General features: G+C 48.0%; 1 protein-coding gene across 1 annotated transcript; it reads left to right on the top strand.

Moving 5' to 3' along the window:
* The first annotated feature begins 1,291 nt into the window (after positions 1–1,291).
* On the top strand, positions 1,292–5,036 carry mex3b (mex-3 RNA binding family member B). Its single transcript, XM_078530451.1, has 2 exons — positions 1,292–1,895; positions 2,651–5,036. The coding sequence occupies exons 1-2, from the start codon at positions 1,634–1,636 to the stop codon at positions 4,078–4,080; spliced, it is 1,692 nt and encodes a 563-aa protein (XP_078386577.1). The 5' UTR covers positions 1,292–1,633; the 3' UTR covers positions 4,081–5,036.
* Positions 5,037–19,478: the final 14,442 nt, after the last annotated feature.

The raw sequence follows: 19,478 nt of genomic DNA on the forward strand, positions 1-19,478 counted from the left end.
AACTGTTCTAGCTGTAATCACCAGCAACTCAAACCTCAGACCCCGCCTCCAAAATCAGGACTGCAAAGTCGCCGAATGAAATAACAGTTACAACAAAGACACGTTTGGATGTTGTTTCTGGAGAATCTGGGACCACCAGCTCTCTCCGTGACAAGTGTCGCTGGACAATCCCTTCATTCTCTCACTACACATTTGGCAAGGATGGTGTAAAATATATCCTTAAATGTTTCTGTTGGATTTCAGCGTGCGCCGCTCGGTTTTGTCAAAAAAACACCTTAAGGCAATAAAACCTCTCAGTAAACAATCACAGAAAGGTCCCAGTAAAATGATGACACCCATTGTTGGCATCTGGTTACAAATATGGCCCACTATGTGCAGCATGGGTCATTAATATTAAGAGCAGCAATGATATAATGCAGTGTTAGTGTGCAGTCCATAAGTGATCCCACTGCTATTATTAAAGAGGGTACACATTTTTATCTTCATAACATCGTGCAATATCGTTAATTTGAAAGGAAAATATCCCATGAGCTATTTATAACACCGTGCAGACTATAACGTTGATTTTGGTGGCTGCTTCATTAACATGTTCTGCACATTGCACCATAGGCACACGGTGACAGTAAACTCATTGTGGGGGGAAAGATTCAATATTTGCAACTCAGACTGCAAGAAAAACCTTTCAGGTTCTATATATATGTCGACTACCTGTTCTATAGAAAAGGAAGACCGTCTCCATGCTGCTGCTCGCATTGTTTCATTGTTGGAGAGTTGTAGGAGAGAGGGAGGGAGGGAGGGGAGGAGGAGGAGGCGAGGGGACGGTCCCATTCACTTGCTGCTGCCTAGCTCCCTCCTCCCTCGCCGGGCCAATGAGGCGGCTCGCCGCTTCACCTCTGCCCGCCGACCCCGCCGTGTGTGGCTGATGTCATGGGGCCGCATTGCTCGGCAGCACTGCCGGGGCTGAGACTGGAGCAGGACACGGCGAGACGGTGCTGAGAGCGGGCGAGAGAGAGAGAGAGAGAGAGAGAGCGAGCGAGCCAGCCAGCTCCCCGCCCCCCACCAAATCCACCCCCCCTCCCCAAAATAACACACACACACACAAAGAGGGAGAGAGAGAGAGGGAAGCCAGCCAGGCGGAGCCCATACCCTGCAGCCGGCCGGGGAGGGAGGGAAGGAAGAGCTGCTGAGGATATATCATCTATATATTGTACAGAACTCCCACCCCCCTCCCACCACGACACCTCAGTAAACCGGCTCTGGGTGCCCACTCGCTGTGTTCACTGCCTCCCTCCTCCCACTGGGAGCAGACACAAAGGCAGTGGGGGGGAGCCGCGGCCCCAAGAGCCGGCCACTGCCTTGGCTTCGGGCTCCCACCCGGGGAGCCTCTCCTGCGCTGCTTCGATCTCACTCCAGCTTTTCCTCTCTTGTCTCTTTCCCTTCCCCCCTCCTCCTCCTCCTCCTCCACTACCCCCCCCCCCTCCCCTCTCTCTCTCTCTCTCCCTATACCCTCCCCTCCCGTTTGCTTTTGTCTGATTCCTTCCTGCTTCTCCCGGGCTCAGCCTCTCTTCTCTCTTTCTCTCTCTCTCTCTCTCTCCCTCTCTCTCTCTCTCTCTCTCCCTCCTTTAATAAAAAGATGCCGAGCTCTCTCTTCACCGACATGGAGCGGAACCCCGGCGGCAGCAGCAACAATAACAACGGAGGAGGAGGAGGAGGAGGAGAGACGCTGGATGACCAGAGAGCGCTGCAGATCGCCCTGGATCAGCTCTCGCTGCTCGGTCTGGACAACGACGAGAACTCCATTTACGACAACGAGCCGAGGAAGAAGAGCGTCAACATGACCGAGTGCGTGCCCGTGCCCAGCTCGGAGCATGTAGCAGAGATCGTGGGGAGACAAGGTAAAGAGCAGCCGGGGGTTTGTGTTGGCCTTTGCGATCCCTTCCTGGGTTTGAAATGTTGCAATTTGGCGGTGACATGAGCTGATATGATACAGTGTATCTTTATCCTGTGTCTCTGGACTCTATCTTTGTTTAGGCTGCCGATACAATGTATCTGTTCAGCCTGGTGTGTATCTTTATTCTGTAACAATGTATCTCTTTATTCGGCGTATCTTCATTGCATCCTGAACAGTATCTCCTGAAACTATGCATCATTTCTCTCTCTCTCTCTCTCTCTCTCCCCTCTCTCTCTCTATATATATACGTGGTCTTCATACTGTGTCACCCAGTATTCTACAGCATGCATCCTTATACACAGTGCATGTGTCTCTTTATTCGGGAGCTGGTGTGCCGTTGCTAGTTACAAATAAATCATTTGAGTAATGATCACAATAGGAAAGTGCAGATCTGTAACAGAGGCAGAGAAATGCTGGCAGCAGGAATCCTGCGCACTGAGTGTTTTCACTCTGTTGCTTTGTGTTCTCTCTCTCCCTCTCTCTCTCCTTGAGTAATGGTGATGACAAAGGAAAGTGCAGACATGCGAGAGGAGCGCATTGTACAAAGGGGGAAGAAATGCCATGTTTGGGCTTTCAGTCTTATTTTCATTCTGTTGCTTGTGTTTTTTAAAGAGACATTTGGTTGTTTTGTGACTAAACGATGGGGTTTGTTTTTCTCCCTCTCTCTTGTCTCTCTCTCTCTCTCTCTCTTGCTGTAAGGTTGCAAAATCAAAGCTTTGCGGGCAAAGACTAACACCTACATCAAGACCCCGGTGCGCGGGGAGGAGCCTGTCTTCGTTGTGACCGGTCGCAAGGAGGATGTGGCCATGGCCAGGCGGGAGATCATCTCGGCGGCCGAGCACTTCTCCATGATCCGAGCTTCCCGCAACAAGAACACGGCGCTGAACGGGGCGGCGCCGGGGCCGCCCAACCTGCCGGGCCAGACCACCATCCAGGTGCGGGTCCCTTACCGGGTGGTGGGGCTGGTGGTGGGGCCCAAGGGGGCGACCATCAAGCGGATCCAGCAGCAGACCCACACCTACATCGTCACCCCGAGCCGGGACAAGGAGCCGGTCTTCGAGGTGACGGGCATGCCGGAGAATGTGGACCGGGCCCGGGAGGAGATCGAAGCTCACATCGCCATGAGGACGGGCGGCTTGATCGAGCTCACCGACGACAACGATTTCCACGCCAACGGCACCGACGTGGGCTTCGAGCTGGGAGGCCCCGGCAGCCTGTGGAACAAACCCACCCCCGGCCGCAAGCCCTTCTCCACTTACCGGAACGACAGCTCCAGCTCGCTGGGCAGCGCGTCCACCGACTCGTACTTCAGCCCCGCCGGCCGCCTGGCCGACTACAGCCCGCCCGCCCACTTTCCCGCCAACGGCGTCAACGGGAACGGCAGCAGCTTCGTGTACGGCGGCGAGCCCCTGCCGGCCTCCCTGGCCGGGGAGAGCGAGCGGGACCTGGGCTTCGAGTCTCCCAGCTTCGACCCGGCCCCCGCGCCCCCGGCCTCGGCCATCATCTGGTCCCAGTTCGAGCGTCCCAGCGCCGGCGCCGCCTCCAGCAACGGCGGATCCTCGGCGCAGCAGCAGCATCATCACCACCATCATCATCATCATCACCATCAGCAGCAGCAGCAGCAGCAGCGGCGGGCCCACAGCGTAGGCTCGGCGGGAGTCCCGCCGCCCCGGCTCTCCCCGCCTCCGCCTCCCCCGCCTCCCCCCCCGCCCCTGCAGGTGAACGGCGCCGCCGAGCACCATCCGCTGGCCCGGCGGGTGCGCAGCGACCCCCTCAGCGGCGTGGCTTCGGCGATCGGATTGGTCCCCTTCACCAACGGCGGGGGGCCCGCCGCCTCCGCCCTGCTGCCCAGCGGCGCCCACCTCGCTGGCGGGGTTGCCGCCGAGCCGAGTGGCTCCTGCTCGTCCTCCTCCTCGTCCTCCTCCTCCTCCTCGTCCTCCTCCAGCATGAGGCGGAAAGGCAGCCGGGACTGCCTGATGTGCTTGGAGAGCGAGGTGATCGCTGCTCTGGTGCCCTGTGGCCACAACCTCTTCTGCATGGAGTGTGCAAACAGGATCTGCAAGACGAGTGAGCCCGAGTGTCCTGTCTGCCGCAAGGCTGTAACTCAGGCTATACGTATATTTTCTTAATACAGCAACAAAGCAACCAAGCAGAAAGCAAGTCCTTTGTAATACTGCATTACCAAGATCCAGAAGAGTAAAGTTAGCAAAAAAAAATAAATAAATAAAACTACATATCGCGTATATTATGTGAAATCCGCAGGTTTAAAAAGAGAATTCTAAAGGAGAATTGCGTTACAGATTGAAGTATTTTATTCTTTTTTGACTTGAAAAATTATATTTCGTATGGCAGATGTTTACAAGTATTTTAATTTAATTTCAGTGAGACTTTTTTGTAGCTGGGTTAAATCTTTTTATTTTCGAATGGCCTTAAACCAGGGCGCCACCGAACACTGTATATGGTTTTGTTACTATCTCACACAATACTGTTGTCTGGGTCTTGAGGCCACACCGTGTGTCATAACAAGCAGTATTTCAGGAGGGGAGACGGTTTGAGTAGAAATAGAAACGGAAAAGAGAGACTTTTAAAAAAAAACCCGCTTCACCCAGCATATTTTCTAGTCAATGATATAAAACATATTTTATTCTATATTATTACGAAAATAAAATTATAAAAGTAGCAAAAATCAATGAAAGGAAACAGTTACGCTTTCTAACATTTGTACAAGTAGAAACCAGTGAAAAATTACAAATTCTGTTGCACCACTATAGTTTTTAGTATTTCTATTTTAATACATTTGTTTACCACTTGTTTATGTATATGTAGGTGAAGTTACTTGATCGTAAATGTACTTTATTGAGCAAAGTTTAAAAACGAAATATATTTTATTTTATGATAAAGGGCCTTTAACCTCATGGTCAAATACTAATATTATATTTGCTGAGACGAGAATTGAAATTGTATCAAGAGTTTTATTTTTCTGACATTTAAAGTTCTACATAATAAAGGTAAAACTTAAGTAATGGTGCTACTTCATGTTTTTTTTAAGTATTTCTATATAAATAAAATTGGTACATGGAATCAATTCTTGAAGCATCTGTTGGTCTTAATATACTACACACACTTATAGAAACACTACAAGTTGCCAAAATGGTAGAGTACTTATATGGAAAGCTCCAAACCTCATAATTGACAAATTTGTGAATGGGTTAATAAATCACTGACAGCAGTGAATACTTGCTTTAGAACAGAGTACCTGGTTCTACTATGCATGCACACTGTAGACCCTTAGATCTGCTTAAAATCTGTATTAAAGTCATGCTTAAGATACTGTGGATAAAACCGTATACTACAGCTGCATTAATAGTTGCTGCACGTGCTGTTTGGCTTGTAGTTCAGACTGTTGTTAATTTGCAATAAATACCAACTATTTTTAAACGATTGTGGCTTTTTCAGAATATTGGGTAGCAGAAGTGCAATTAATTGTTTTTAATCTTCATTTCCACTGCTTTTTTAAATTGGGTGCACCTTAGCTAATTCTAGTGCTCGGTGTAGTTGTGAAATGGTTTTTGGTCTTTGGGTGCCCTGGTCTCACAAACAGACGTACACTCCAGCTGTCGTGACAATAATGGACCAGAGCAGACTTGGCCTTATGTGGCTCATGATTTAATGAATTGGAAACGTTTCCTTTTCACTAGCCTTGCATGACCCGTCTTCTGTTACAGTGAATTTGCTGCTTGGACCTGTTCCAGGGGTATGAAGCTGCAGCTGCTTTCAAAAAGTTAACTGTTATTAGGTGTGGTCTGAGCTTACGTTCGGAGGGAAAAAAAGTTTCTAAAACAGTAAAGCAGATGTTCTACGGGGAAAACTCTTTAAAATAAAACACTCTTTTCTGTTAATTGGGCTCAAGAACAGGATTCAGCCACGTACAGATATTTATGATGTTCAAGATGCTCACTGTAGGTATGAGTGAGCTGTGGAAAGATAACAATCATTGGTTAGCTTTTTAAGATGAGAGACCCATTCTGATTTGGTTTGTGCTCCTGTGAAATTGATATCCTAGTGGCATGAAACCTTGTTAATGTGTTGTTACGCATTAGAAAGTTTGCTGGTTTCAATAAAACAATCCGTGGACTAACATGAATGATACTATACCTTAATTTCCTATAGATGGATATTTGCATGAATAAAATCCAGCTAAACACAATTGCCTGGTAAGCCTTAAAACCACACCCAAAGAATTTCACATTCACTAGCCACCACAGTTTGTTTTGGTAGGTTTTCTATTGTTTTCTATGTGTATTGTTTTTGGTATGCTGCACTCAAATGGTGTAGCTCTCAAATGTTTTGGTTGAAGGACCTATTTTCAAATGGATTAGTAATCAGAAAGTCCCTATCTAAATTATGGTGCTATATAACAGCGCAAAAGTGCTGAGTGTAAATGGTGTTTTTTAACTTGGAGGAAAACAGGTATTTATTTACTAATATCAGTGAGATTGCTGTGCGTGCTTCTCATTGGAAGAAGCCTGGGCAGAGCTGTACCCAGAGAAAACATCAGGGGAGCAGGCGCCCAGAGAGAACAGGGGCGTAGATAGGGTACAGAATGCCTCCAGCTGCTACTCGTACAATTACCGCAGTACTCGAGGCGGTTGCCCACTTGTAAGGCTGGCCCTGTATCGCGGACCCTCTATAAAGTCTCTAAGGACCCCCAGTTATCCATGAACTCCAGTTTGAGACTCAGGTCTAAATTTTTAACTGGCAGACTTCTGACTTCCCTCAGTCCTGTTATTTATTTTACCAACAAGTAACTGTTCCACATACAAAGTTTTCCCCTTTGACTTTCCAACATCCAAAGCTTTAGCGAGAAGGCCAGGAGTGAGTGAAATACCTAACTGCTACTACAGGCTTTATTGCAGTCTTTAGGAAGCTGCTCTGCTTTCAGATTGGTTTTATCCCTGAATATATGACATTTACTTAATTCAGCTATTTATTTCTTCACCTCTGTTGTGGGGCCAATACTAACCATTCCCATCAAAAGTATTTTTTCTTAAATTGTAAGGAATTGACCATATAGCAATCAACTTTTAGAGAAGGTAGGATTTTATATTGTGAAACTCTGAATCTTAGTCAAGGCCATTAAATATATTAATGGCATAATTTTTTGTAGACAATCTTGATGACGTATTGAATTAATGTTATTAGCAAGGACCAAAATGCAGAGACTTTTAAGGGCTGAATTGTATTTTTTGTTGATTTGTCATTTATGTTATTTTTAAAAATCATGCACATCAACAAACATTTGTTTAAAATTATGTTGAGAAAGCTTTCTTCATGGGTTTGAAGCTGTGGGGTCAGTTCACCACTGGTGCAGTTATATTTGTTCTGTTAAAGCATGGATATATTTTAACATTGCTTCTCATTCTTAATTTAAAAGAGTTCTCTTATTATTTTATTTCGGTCCCACTTGACCATATCCAGTTCATTGATTGTGAGGGATGCAGCAGATCTTTCTGGTGTCTGTCAATGCCACTCTTCAGCCAATCATTCCTGGGTGTGGAACAATGACCTGAGGCCACTCTGCCTCTGATATTTTGTCTTTGTGATTGACTGACTGGATTGTGGGTGTAAATCTGTGTCCTGCCACTTTGGGCCAGCGATTTATGAATGGGGTTTGACTTCATTGATAGCCCTCCATTGTCTTGTCAGGTACCTATTCTTTGTCAATGTGCCCAGTGAATGTCAGCAGGTCATTCCATGGAGGAATTTGATCAAACCAAAACCTGTCCCCAACAATAAGTTGAATTTATACAACAGCTTTAACATACATAGTAAAACATCCCAAGGTGCCTGACAGGAGTGTAATCAGACCACAATATTGACACTAAACCAAAAAAGGAGACATTAGGAAAGGTTTAGGTTCTAGGCAGCTGAAGGCATGGCCACCAATGGTGGGGTGAAGGAAGTACTTTTGTGTGAATAGCAACGGATTGGTGACTGATCTTCACCCTGGACCAGGGGCCTCAGGCCAAAGGTAACCCCAATCACAGTCCTTGTTGAGCTCCGGCCCATCATAAAACAGCTACCAAACTCCACATGGCCCAGTCCCATACCAGATGGTGCTTCTATTCCTTGGGCCACAGGGAGCTCTATTAGAGTTTATGGTAAACATGTTGACACAAACTATTATATGTTTTGCTAGAGGCAATGAACTGATGAATTGTGTTACTTAAATCACTCATTTACATAGATACAAATTATCCTTTTACTTCTGGTCATATTTGTGCTTTTGACTGACCACGCAGTCGTAAGCTCAAAACGAATTCAGAATGTAGATCATTGCGATTGGGTAAATATCAATCAGGGAATGCCAGGGGAGTGTCTAATTGCATAGCTCTTTCCAAAGCGCATTAATGGATGCGATGGGCCGATTGGCCACCTTCTGTGATTTAAGATTCTATGTCCATTTGTGTTTAATCCATGGTCTAAGTTAACTCATAACAATTTTCTTTGCAGTTGGCAGAATAAAGCAAGCATACAATACCAAATGAGTACAGTATCCCTGGATCATATGTGAACACTGTTCAGTGGCTTCTTGCCTCTGCATTTTTCATCCATGACCCAGATTAGATTTTGGCTTGGTCCAATTGGCGAATGCCAGCTGCTGACTGAAGCTGAAAAACCCAATATGTAAACATGTACAGTATTTAGCAGTTCCAAAACTGCTGGGGCCACTGTTTTGATGTCAACAATAACAATAATATAAGAGATAATTATAGCACTGAGAAGGCATTTGTGGCACTAAGTATCTAATGGCAAAATCCAAATGCTTATTATACAGAATGTTTACATATACAGTGTGCTCATCATGAACGAGGTAACACAAGGAGACCGGAAACCCGGATGTGAATCCCGAGTTTGAGCTGACGTTTTCACCGGGCATTTGTCCAGCTGGTGAGCTGCCAATCCCAGCCAAATTTACTTGGCACAGCACAGAGCAAGCTTCTGAAGCGATGGAGACGGAAGGAACTTGGCAGGAGTTCCAGCGCTGGTCACACTTCAGTAATCCCTACTGGTTGGCTAGAAATACAACACTGGTAAAGGCACTGAAGCTCTCCACAGTTGCCTGTATAAGTCTTAGGATTTGTGAGTGATCTGGGACTGCCTGAACAAGATTAAAAAAAAAAGCACTGAACATGTGATTGATGCTGAAGGAAATATCTTGTGTCCTAATAGAAGAGTCACATGATTAGCTCACACACGCTGGTTGGAATAGAAAACAAAGGGAATGCCTTGTCCTCTTGAGCAGACTCAGGCCTCTGTCTGTATTATGTTTGGAAACTTGGGCCTTTACGTTGAAGTAGCAATGATTTCTTCGGTGAAAAGGATTTAATGTACTTTACTTAACTTGCACTTCTGTTTATTTTTAATAAAAAAATAATGTATTTTTGTTTTGGTGGATGTTGCTTCCACCCATCACTTCTGCAGGGAGAGGGTCAATTTTATTTTTATTGCACTGCACAGCGGAAGTGGTGGAAAAGATTAATCGGGCTATTTTCAATGCAACAAGGTCAAGCGTCTCAGATAATTGGGAACCTCCTTGGAGCTGCTCCCACTCTGCCAAAATTTGCTGACAGATTCTTCGCCACACTTCCAGGAAAGGCTCAGCAGCTCTGAGGAAATTCACGGACTACTGCACGAAGTTCCGGTCTATTGGCTGAGTGAGGAATTGATGTGCATCATCTGGCTGAGACCAAAAGTCCTGTGGGAGTTTTTGGATGGCAGACAAGCACATAATTATGGTAGGGATACTCGATCATTTATGGGAAGGCAACCTGTGATCATTTACACTGTGCAATGATTCTTTTGTTACTTGTTTTTACAGTGATCACACAGGTCTGCCAGCTGACCCAAGGCACTTGTGCTGAATGAAGAAGGTATATTTTGCACCCACTCACATGCTGTACATTGCAAGGCATCAGTGGAAAACAAGAATTCCCTTTTCTTCTTGTGGATATTTACCACTTCACCTTCAGATAGCTTAACCTTCTTCAACCAAAACCTCCAAAACAGACAATCCAGTCATTATCTCATTGCTGTTTGTGGGAGCTTGCTGTGCACAAATTGACTGCCACATTTCCTACATTACACCAGTGACCACACTTTCAAAATACTTCATTGGCTTTAGAACACTTCAGGAAGTCCTGAGGTCGTGAAAGATGCTATATCAAGGTAAGGCCTTAAGTTCTTTCTTTGAAAGACATTTTGGGAGGGGGACAGTCAGCTTTTAGCATCTTTCTCAACTAAGCACTATTCATGAGCCAAGGCTGAGATCGACATCAGCAGATTTATTAGAACAAGACATGAGCATTGAGTCCAATTTTATTGTCACTAGATATCTACACAGACTCTTCCAATAGGGCGCAGTGGGCAGAAGTGGAGATGTTAACTGCGGACTGAAGCAGATCACTTATAACCCTCAATCTTCCATTCTGACTACCTAATGGACTATGTTTAGCCAACTCATATAGACTGGGAAAACAGACAATTGAAGTATGGTCACAGGCAGGTTTAAATGATTTGCTTTTGCTACTGCCATCTAGTATTACTATTGAATACACAAGGGACTGCAACAAGCACAATCGTATAACATTAACACGTTAGGTCCGATTTTCCCAGTGTGTGCCGCTGGGCTGATTAACCCAGTGTGTGCCGCTGGGCTGATTAACCCAGTGTGTGCCGCTGGGCTGATTAACCCAGGGTGTGCCGCTGGGCTGATTAACCCAGTGTGTGCCGCTGGGCTGATTAACCCAGTGTGTGCCGCTGGGCCGATTAACCCAGTGTGTGCCGCTGGGCCGATTAACCCAGTGTGTGCCGCTGGGCCGATTAACCCAGTGTGTGCCGCTGGGCCGATTAACCCAGTGTGTGCCGCTGGGCCGATTAACCCAGTGTGTGCCGCTGGTCTGATTAACCCAGTGTGTGCCACTGGTCTGATTAACCCAGTGTGTGCCCCTGAGCTGATTAAGCCAGTGTGTGCCGCTTGGCCACTTAACCCAATGTGTGCCGCTGGGCCGATTAATCCAGTGTGTGCCATTGGGCTGATTAACCCAGTGTGTGCCCCTGAGCTGATTAAGCCAGTGTGTGCTGCTTGGCCACTTAACCCAATGTGTGCCGCTGGGCCGATTAACCCAGTGTGTGCCCCTGAGCTGATTAACCCAGTGCGTGCCCCTGGGCTGATTAACCCAGTGTGTGCTCCTGAGCCGATTAACCCAGTGTGTGCCATTGTGCTGATTAACCCAGTGTGTGCCCCTGAGCTGATTAACCCAGTGTGTGCCCCTGAGCTGATTAACCCAGTGTGTGCCCCTGAGCTGATTAACCCAGAGTGTGCCGCTGGGCCGATTAACCCAGTGTGTGCCCCTGAGCTGATTAACTCAGTGTGTGCCATTGTGCTGATTAACCCAGTGTGTGCCCCTGGGCTGATTAACCCAGTGTGTGCCGCTGGGCCGATTAACCCAGTGTGTGCCGCTGGGCCGATTTTCCCAGTGTGTGCCGATGGGCTGATTAACCCAGTGTGTGCCACTGGGCTGATTAATCCAGTGTGTGCCCCTGAGCTGATTAACCCAGTGTGTGCCACTGGGCTGATTCTCCCAGTGTGTGCCGCTGGGCTGATTAACCCAGCGTGTGCCCCTGAGCTGATTAACCCAGTGTGTGCTGCTGGGCTGATTAACCCAGTGTGTGCCCCTGAGCTGATTAACCCAGTGTGTGCCCCTGAGCTGATTAACCCAGAGTGTGCCGCTGGGCCGATTAACCCAGTGTGTGCCCCTGAGCTGATTAACTCAGTGTGTGCCATTGTGCTGATTAACCCAGTGTGTGCCACTGGGCTGATCAACCCAGTGTGTGCCACTGGGCTGATTCTCCCAGTGTGTGTCCCAAACCCGCCTCATTATGTATGCACTCTTGGGAAACACGCCATTTCCATGTCGGGCCAGCTCTCGTTCACCCGCTGGCCATCACCCTGCCGTCGCATCATGCCAGATGCCATGTTTACAGTCCAGCTGCCAGCACAGTGCTCATTGCTTCCAGCTCACCTCCGCTGCACAGAGAACATGGCCAGCAAAGGAAAAAACACTGCAGCCCCCCCGCTTCAATGACAGGTCCCTCGAACGACTATTGGATGCCATGGAGGCCCACTGGGATGTCCTGTACCCCCGCACTGGCTGCTGGATGGGCAGCAACATGACCAATCCAGCCTGGGAGGTGGTGGTCAGCGCCAACGCCCTTCAGAAGAGGACAGCCACCCTGTGCCGCAAGAGGATGAATGATCTCCTCCGTTCTGCCAGGGTAAGTCACTCTTCTCATCACTCTCAACTCTCACACTCACAAACCCATCACACATTCACAGGGCCCTCACTTACTTCCGGTTCAAGGGACATCACCATTTACTCTCTCACACACACCTTCATTGTCCCCAACCTGTCCATGGGACCACTCACCACCCACACAGGCCAGGCACATTTATCACCTGGCCTGGCAGGCGTCCTGCTTACACTTTCTCCATCTCTACCCATGCAGGATAAGCTGGCATACAACAACAGGGAGAGGTCACAGAACCAATGGCAGAATGCCCGAAATCAAGGTCCTCACGGACTTTGAAAACAGAGCCATCCAGCTGGCCGGCCACAACCTGGACTGTTCCTGTGTTAAAGTGAGGTTGGCGCTGCTTTACCAAGTGAGGATCCAGCAGTGCAACATCCATCAGATAACCATGCTGTGAGTGATGTGTCCTGTTTCACAGGCCACTGCCATGCACTAATTATCTCTCCTTGCTTTCACAGGCACATCTGGGAACAGCCAACGAGGTCCATGACCCAGGACTTCCAATCAAGCCCTGAGAAAACCTCTGAAGAGGAATCTGGAGGCACCCTCTCTGAAGTCCTGTCACAGCGCTCACCCACCCTCAACCAGCACTGAGACACACACCTCAGTGGGACCTAGCTTTAGAGTAGCCTCAGGATCACAATCTGGTGAACACATCGCACTGTCTGATCCACAGCAGGTGGAGGCAGGGACTTCCCAGATATCTGGCACTCGGAGGACTGCTGGAGGCCTGACCTTTGCTCAGTCCGAGTCAGATGAGGAGCCTCTGGACTCGGTCATGTCACAGTTGCTGGAGCTGCAAAGGCAAGCTCAGGAACATCAGGAAGGGATGTCCGCTGCTCTCCTCAGATTGCAAGGCACAATGGAGAAGTCCATCCACCTTCAGGCTGAGGTGATAGCGCCAGCATGCTAACACACTGAGTTCAACACTGGCAGGGTGGCAGCTGCCATGGGGACCTTGGTCCAGCTCTTCGCTCCTGCACTGCTGCGTGGGCTCAACTCCATCGCTGATGCCATAGTTGGCCTCCAACAGTGTGTACGTGAAAGGGGTGCGGGGCAGTTCAATCTCACTCCTGCTACCCCTTCTCCTCAAGGAGTCAGCCTGGGGCCCCCGGGCACCCATAGGGAGGAGGATCAGCAGGTGTACACTCCAGGCCCATCCATCCAGGTGACTCTGGGAGTGTCCGGCCAATCTGACTCCCCTCTTCCTGTGACCTCAGCAGCTCCAGCTCCACAGGCCGAGGAAGGTTCCCTTGCCACACAGCAGGACCCTGAAAGCAGGCCGGGGTCCTCCAAGTCTCGGACCTCCAGAGGGCGCCCGCCAACGTCATCACAGTCAGCAGGCTGCTTCCATCTTCATGTGGATGTCTGGGGAGGAACAAGATGTAGCAGCAGGGTTAGGAACGTTAAGGAGAATTAGTTACACAGCCTGGGCACGGGTGTTAATCACTTGTACATACTGTTCAACAATGTCAATAAACTCCCAAGAATGTCTCCCTGCCTATGGCTCCTTGCTCTGATGAGCAGTGTTCTTGTCACTCAGATAAAGGCAGGTGTCTCAGTCCAGGGCCTCTTCCCTGTGCTCTGTGCAACTTTCAGACCAAAGTGATGGTCCAGCCTCACACTCCCTGGACACATTACTGATACCTGCACCTCGATGGTGCTGGTCATTGCTGCCAGAATATAGTGGGCAGGCGTCACAGAGTTCCATCATTCTCTCTGTGTGGCTCTCAGCACCTTTAAGGAGGGGCTGGCCCGAATCTCCTCAGCATCTGTGACCAGTGACGCTGTGATCCTGAAGGGAACAGGTGCTGAAGGTGGACAAAACATCAGATGCTTCTAAAGTTTCATGGCTGCATCTCCATATGACCCTGACCATGGAGCACAAGCGAGCTGCCCTCGGCCGGACAGGAGTCAGACATTCTCAGAGGCTATTTGAAGATCTATGGTGAGTCCTCACTGCATTTGTCATCGTCTTCCTGCAATCGAGCCACTATTAGGGCCTCCAATGTGTCTCCATGACAGGAACATTATCACAGAGGGTATTCGTGCTGCTATAAGTCTGTCTGGAGTCAAACGTTCACAGATGCAAAGTGAGGATCTATGGGGTCACCTCACTGCATGTCATCATCATCCTCCACAAATCTAGCAGCTATGAGGGCCTCCTGAGTGTGCCTGCCTCGTCTGGCCAGTGCGAGGGCCTCACACCCGTCAATGTCGCCTCCGAGGACCTCCTCAGCCTCATTCCTGTTAGTGTCCTCCTCATCGGAGGAGACGTGCAGCTCCTCCATCTCTTCCTCAGCCAGCTCGTCTCCCCGTTGCAGCGTCAGGTTGTAAAGGCACAGCTGACGACGACGATGCACGACACCCTCTGTGGACTGTATTGCAGGTCTCCACCAGACCAGTCCAGTCGCTGGAACCTCATCTTCAGCATCCCGATGGTCTGCTCCAACATGGTGCGAGTTGCAGCATGAGCCTCATTATACCGTCACTCCGCTGCAGTCTGAGGCCGCCACACGGGTGTCATCAGCCACATCCCCTGCAGGTAGCCCTTGTCCCCGAGGATCCAAGAGAATCCAATGGCCCTTGCATCCTGGCTGTCCCAGTCCCGGCAAAATACACAAAGTTCTTTGCCCTCAAGAAGATGGCATCCGTAACCTCATGGATGCATTTGTGGGTGGAGGCTTGTGATATCCCACAGAGGTCACCTGAGGAGCCCTGAAAGGAGCCACTGGCATAGAAATTGAGCACCGTGGTCACTTTCACAGCCACTGGCACTGGATGCCCTCCATGTCCCCTTGGCACCAAGTCCTGCAGCAAGTGGCAGATGTGAGCCACCAGGTCCCTAGACATGCGCAGTCGTTGACGACACTGGTTCTCGGTCATCTGTAGGATCTATAGACGTTGGTAAGCACCGACCAGCCACAGCTCGCTGTCACTCCTGGGCAGTTTGTGCGGGAGCCCCTGCTGCCCCTTCTTCCTGAGGCTGCTGCTCCTGCCTTTGCACAGCCAGGATCCTCGGTCGCTCTCTGTAGGCCATCAGGCATACAGCTAGGTCACCAGGCTCCATGCTCCTGATGTGGTCCTCCTGCAGCATGAAAGGGAGAGAGAGACACTTGGTTATCATGGGTGTACTTAGCACCTTTCCTGGTCCTGTGTGAACGCCCCTTAATGCTTCCCGGAGAGTGCTGGCCATTCCTTGGATGGCCAGAGGTGATTGCACTGCATGGCTGCCCTGTCAGCCTGTGACATGGGGGACACAGCTCCTAACCGGGATGCTGAGATTGCAATGGGGCTGTGAGCACCTCCAGCAGTGACTGCGCCATGGCCAGTGTTGGCGAGGAGATTGTACAACGTGTGCAGTCCAACTGCTCTGCGACCCAGTAAAGTGGTCGCGGACTCATAGTCTGTGCCGGAGGGGGATGCGGGGTGGGGGTGGGATGGAGGGGGTGGGTAAGGTCTGGGCATTTGGTGGCCCTTTGGTGCCCCCACGTTGCTTGTGTGGGCGGGCAGGCTAGGAGCCCAACCCCAATCATATCCCGGTGGCTGCCCCTGAACTGTCTCAGTCTCAGAGGAACGGTCAGTTTATACAGGTGTCCCTACTGCGTGGCCACTTCCCTCGCCTACCCTTCCCTCACCTCGATTTCTTGTGCACAGGATCCAATGTCAGGGCAGCTGTTACCCCCCTGCCCACCCCACCTTCCGGATAACAGTCGTCTCTGAGACTGGGCAGCAGTTGCCCCCCGGACAGTCCTCCCCGCCCCCGATAACAGCTGCCTCCGTGGCAGGGCGGCACTTCACCCTGACACTGCCCCTGGTGCCCCTGTAGCCTGCGAAGTAACAGGCGACCCTGGTGAGCTCTGCAGAACGTTGCTACTCACTCACCTCAGTTCCCCCAAAGTGAAGGTGGCCAAGTGGGCATGGAGAATTCCGCCCCCAGTGTGTGCCGCAGGGCTTATTATTCCAGTGAGTGTTGCTGGGCTGATTATTCCAGTGAGTGTTGCTGGGCTGATTATTCCAGTGAGTGTTGCTGGGCTGATTATTCCAGTGAGTGTTGCTGGGCTGATTATTCCAGTGAGTGTTGCTGGGCTGATTATTCCAGTGAGTGTTGCTGGGCTGATTATTCCAGTGAGTGTTGCTGGGCTGATTATTCCAGTAAGTGTTGCTGGGCTGATTATTCCAGTGAGTGTTGCTGGGCTGATTATTCCAGTGAGTGTTGTTGTGCTGATTATTCCAGTGAGTGTTGCTGTGCTGATTATTCCAGTGAGTTTTGCTGGGCTGATTATTCCAGTGAGTGTTGCTGGGCTGATTATTCCAGTGAGTGTTGCTGGGCTGATTATTCCAGTGAGTGTTGCTGGGCTGATTATTCCAGTGAGTGTTGCTGGGCTGATTATTCCAGTGAGTGTTGCAGTGCTGATTATTCCAGTGAGTGTTGCTGTGCTGATTATTCCAGTGAGTGTTGCTGGGCTGATTATTCCAGTGAGTGTTGCTGGGCTGATTATTCCAGTGAGTGTTGCAGTGCTGATTATTCCAGTGAGTGTTGCTGGGCTGATTATTCCAGTGAGTGTTGCTGGGCTGATTATTCCAGTGAGTGTTGCAGTGCTGATTATTCCAGTGAGTGTTGCTGGGCTGATTATTCCAGTGAGTGTTGTTGTGCTGATTATTCCAGTGAGTGTTGCTGGGCTGATTATTCCAGTGAGTGTTGCTGGGCTGATTATTCCAGTGAGTGTTGCTGGGCTGATTATTCCAGTGAGTGTTGCTGGGCTGATTATTCCAGTGAGTGTTGTTGTGCTGATTATTCCAGTGGCTGTGTGGCATTACCCTATATATTCGTGTAACCATTGATCTGATATAAAAGTCAACCCCATGATTTTTGGCCTAAAAAACGATAATTTCTTTCCTATACCTCATGTAAATGTTAACTCTAGTTTTTCGGGGATCAAAGCCAAAAATTTCAAAAGCAAAGTATAATCCAGGAGCTATTAATAATTTGATTTCAATGTAAATGTACAAATACTGCTGTAAATGAGTAAAGTAAATACTTAAAACATTGATGTGTTTCAGTTTTGTATCAATTTATTTGAATAATTAAAGTGATCAGATTTTGAATGATAATTATTATAAATTATTTTGTTTTGTTGGTTGTTACTTCAGTCCATTGCGATCGTCTTTTTTGGGTCCAAATCAACCATGTATGTCAACCCCTCGAAAACATTACTTGTGTTAAAGTTGACCCTTCGAAAATTGGTCTAAAAAATTCAACTCTTACACAAGTATATACAGCATGTATTTGGAAAATGAGCCCTGCAGAGTAATGATAAGATGATGATGTTAAGCAATGCTTCAGAAAGCTTGGTGCTGATTTTATATTAAAAAATCAAACATGAAATTTTAATAAGTGGGTTTCATAAAACAATTTTACAGCATTTGAAGAAAATTATGCAACGTAAGTTATTAAGTTTTCTGTGAAAAGTAAAAGCAGCTTCTGGCATAGTAGCTGACCTTGAGGATGTTTTCTGTGATTATACTGGTGTAAAGTCAGGATATGCTTAAAACCCTATTGGTGAATCTAACAACGTGAGTTCAAGCCACATAAATCAAAGAGGTTATCTGAAGAACAATAGTGTTTTGAAATGAATTTGAACAGTATTTATATGAATTGTTTTATAGCCTAGAGGTAACCTCTGGTGGAAAAGCTTTTGATGTCCTGTTAGAAATAAGTTAGTTGCAGATAGATCAAAGGAGAAAGCAATGTTCACCTTATAAGCACAGAGGATCATTGTTGATTGAAGTTATTCTACTTATTCATAGTTGAATTATCATTTTATTAAAATATGCATGAACTTTAAAATTAAGTTTTAACTCCCATTACTTTGTCCAAATGGATTTGTGAGGCCAAGCAATGATTATTGCAATCAAATTTGACCCAGGACTCATCCAACATCCATACAAGCACCATCAAGAGATTTCAGCACACAGTCTAGGCTGAGCTCTGGTACTTGCTCAGAGTCGTGCAATGTTGGAGGTCCCATCTTTCAGTGAAATGTTAATGCTCCCTCCCAGGTGGACATAAAAGTCCCATGGCACTACTTCGAAGAAGCACAGGGTAGTTCTCCTCCGTATCCTGGCTAACATTCACCGGTTTTCTTCAATCAATGTCGCCAAAAAAAATTACCGGGTCATTCATTTTGCAGCAATCTCTCATGCCATGGATGATTCTTCCATGTGGATGGTTGGGTACTGAAACAGTCTGTGTCCATATGCAACAAGACCTGGACAATATTCAGGCTTGGTTAATAAATGGCAAGTGACATTTGCGCCACACAAGTGCCAGGCAATGACCACCCTCACAAAAGGGAATCAAACCACCTCCCCTTAACATTCAATGGCATTACCATCACTGAATCCCCCACCATCAGTATCCTGGGGGCTACCATTGACTGGAAACTGAACTGGACTAGCCATATAAATACTATAGCTACAAGAGCAGGTCAGAGGCTAGGAATCCTGCAGCAAGTAATTCACCTCCTGACTCCCCAAAGTCCGTCCACCATCTACAAGGCACAAGTCAGGAGTGTGATGGAATACACCCCACTTGCCTGGATGAGTGCAGCTCCAACAACACTTAAGAAGGTCAATATCATTCAGGAAAACACAGGCCACTTGATTAGCACCCCAACCACCACCTTAAATGTTCACTCCCTCCATCACCCATGCACATGGCAGCAGTGTGTACCATCTACTAGCTGCACAACCGCAACTCACCAAGGCTCCTTTGACAGCACCTTCCTGTACCTGTAACCTCTACCACCTAGAAGGACAAAGGCAGCTGATGCATGGGAACACCATCACCTGCACGTTCCCCACCAACTCACACACAATTGTTACGATCCCAAGCTGAGATTACCGCTGGACAGGCCTGGTTCCGGGGTGGAACCAAGCTTGATAGATCCTAACTTTTATTTGTTTGTTTAGATACGTGGAGAGTAGCAACTGAACAGAGTCACAGGAGTCAGTTGATGAACTTTTAACAAAAGAATAACATATTTATTAAACAAGGAAAGATGAACTATTTTACAATATCCTTCAGCCATAACTGTACCTTTACAGATCTATACAGATTTGTAAGGATAACACAAGTCACAAAAGCTAT

Source organism: Cetorhinus maximus, chromosome 26 (genome assembly GCF_964194155.1).
Source record: "Cetorhinus maximus chromosome 26, sCetMax3.hap1.1, whole genome shotgun sequence".
Classification (NCBI taxonomy): domain Eukaryota; kingdom Metazoa; phylum Chordata; class Chondrichthyes; order Lamniformes; family Cetorhinidae; genus Cetorhinus; species Cetorhinus maximus.

Coding starts and splice junctions, on each gene's coding strand:
- mex3b (XM_078530451.1), top strand. CDS start 1,634: ATGCCGAGCTCTCTCTTCACCGACATGGAGCGGAACCCCGGCGGCAGC. Junction 1,896..2,650: donor AGAGATCGTGGGGAGACAAG/GTAAAGAGCAGC, acceptor TCTTGCTGTAAG/GTTGCAAAATCAAAGCTTTG.